The sequence below is a fragment of the Prionailurus viverrinus genome, chromosome D1 (genome assembly GCF_022837055.1).
Source record: "Prionailurus viverrinus isolate Anna chromosome D1, UM_Priviv_1.0, whole genome shotgun sequence".
NCBI classification, from domain to species: domain Eukaryota; kingdom Metazoa; phylum Chordata; class Mammalia; order Carnivora; family Felidae; genus Prionailurus; species Prionailurus viverrinus.
This window is the reverse complement of record NC_062570.1, coordinates 60,657,799-60,659,975: the sequence shown is the minus strand read 5'-3', so window position 1 is coordinate 60,659,975 and position 2,177 is coordinate 60,657,799. Positions and strand designations below refer to the sequence as shown.

General features: G+C 42.6%; 1 protein-coding gene across 1 annotated transcript; it reads right to left on the bottom strand.

Annotated features, from left to right (window-relative positions):
* Nucleotides 1-800: 800 nt before the first annotated feature.
* On the bottom strand, nucleotides 801-1,745 carry LOC125146743 (olfactory receptor 52K1). Its single transcript, XM_047823517.1, has one exon. It carries the CDS (start codon nucleotides 1,743-1,745, stop codon nucleotides 801-803), a length of 945 nt encoding a protein of 314 aa, XP_047679473.1.
* Nucleotides 1,746-2,177: the final 432 nt, after the last annotated feature.

The window sequence follows — 2,177 nt, the reverse complement described above, 5'->3', positions numbered from 1 at the left end:
AGAGCCTGATGCGGGGCTCGATCGAACTCATGGACCGCGAGATCGTGACCTGGCTGAAGTCGGACGCTTAACCAACTGCGCCACCCAGGCACCCCTCAAAGATGGTATTAAGCTCTTCAATAAACATCACTAATTTTTTTTAGAAATGCATATGTACATGGAAAGTTAGTTACATGATATAAATATATATAAGGGATGTCAGAGGACTCCTTTGTTAAATGTTCAACAAAGGAATTGGCTGTTCCTTGATCTTCTTTTCTGATTCACACTGACTTAGTGGAAGAAATAAGTCTGCTTAGAAGTGGAGCTGTCCAAGTGTAGAGCCAATAACATTGGGTGTAGTAGGCTAATAGAGTGGCAGAGGCTGGAGGCCACTTAAAAAAACTATGGAAGCAGTTAAAGTACTGGAAGTAATGCTGGCCTTCGGGTCACAAAATTTGTGGTTAATTACTCAGTCTAGATGAAGAGTTCACAAAACCTCAACTTGTGCCAATCTCAGCCAATATTCCTATTGTCTTTCACCTAGATGACAATGGCATTTTGGAAGCTTCTTTGTTTTTCTTAATCATGTGATAGGTCTATGAAAAAAGGAAGGTCAAACCTCTGCTACTAGACGGACTAAAGAGACATACGTGGTTTGATCTAACTGGATCTGTGAGGAATAAAACCTCATTTTCCTTGTCATACTAAAGAATTGTCAAACTTGGAGATTACAACTTTCCTACTTGAGATTTTTTTCTCTCTGCCTCAATCCAGCATGCATTCAGTACTGAACTGATAGATAAGGAAAAAGTATGCATCTACACATTCTTTCTTTGAAATAGACTGAGCACATGATCACGAATCTGTTTGGTCTTGATGCCATAAATGATGGGGTTGATCATAGGTGGAAAAAGAAGATAGAAAATAGCAAGGAGTATGTGGACATGAGGGGCAGCCTGGCGAGCCACACGGTGCATGACTGAGGAGATGACCACAGGTGTGTAGGTGGACAAGATGGCACCTATGTGAGACACACATGTCCCAAAGGCCTTGTAACGGGCCTCCTGAGAGGCAAGCTGTAGAACTGCTCGAAGGATGAAGATATAAGACAGGATAACAAAGAGCAGGTCCAACACCACTATAAACATGGCCACAGCAATGCCATAGATATTGTTGAAGCGAGTGTCCCCACAGGCAAGCCTTACCACAGCCATGTGCTCACAGTAGCAGTGGGCAATTAGGGGGCCTCGGCAGTAGTGGAAACGTCTGAGCAGAAAGGGGAGTGGAGTCATTAGTGTCACAGCCCGAGTCACAGCAGCCATGCCAATCCTAGTGATAAGGGACCCAGTCAGGATTGTGGTGTAGTGCAGTGGCTTGCAGATAGCCACATAGCGGTCAAAGGCCATGGCCAGAAGCATTGCTGACTCCATGATAGAGAAGGAGTGGAGAAAGAACATCTGGACCAGACAGGCATAGAAGTTGATCTCCCGATCTCTGAACCAAAAAATAGCTAGCATTTTGGGAAGTGTTGTAGAAGAGAGAACCAGATCAATGACTGCCAGCATGGCCAGAAAGAGGTACATGGGCTCGTGGAGGGCTGCATCAGTCTGGATGATGAAGAGGAGGGTGCAGTTGCCTAGCAGGGCCAGAGTATAGGCGAAGGAGAATGGAATAGAGATCCAGACATGCAGGTGTTCCAAACCTGGAATTCCTACCAGCAGGAAGGAAGTTGGATGGGTTGTGGTAATATTGGAGGCTGTCATGGTTTTTTGATATCTTCCTTGTCTATTTTTACAGGGCTCCTTCACCTTCTATATATATAGAGAGAGAATTAGCTCTTGTTCCTGTTGCTAAACTTTAAACAAAATTGGTTAGTAGTCCTCATAGACCTGGATAAGTATAATCCATGTTTTCTACCCTTAAGGAACTTTGAATCTCATTGAGTAGATAGAACATAAAACATCATTAGAATTGATATTACAAGACAACTTACATAAAGAAATGGAGAAAAGGTAGTGTTTTCTGTGTTCATGGTGACATCAAGAATACCCTGATAAAAGAAGTGAAAATATGTTTGAACTAATTCATTGTTTTAGAACACACATTTGTACATGATGATCAAGCTAAGCTAACAATCACAAAAACCAATTTACTGTCCTGAAATCTCAGGCCTTGCGTGTCTGTATAAGTTGAAT

Bases quoted from the DNA above. Each gene is read 5' to 3' on its own strand.
- LOC125146743 (XM_047823517.1), bottom strand. From the start codon at position 1,745: ATGACAGCCTCCAATATTACCACAACCCATCCAACTTCCTTCCTGCTG.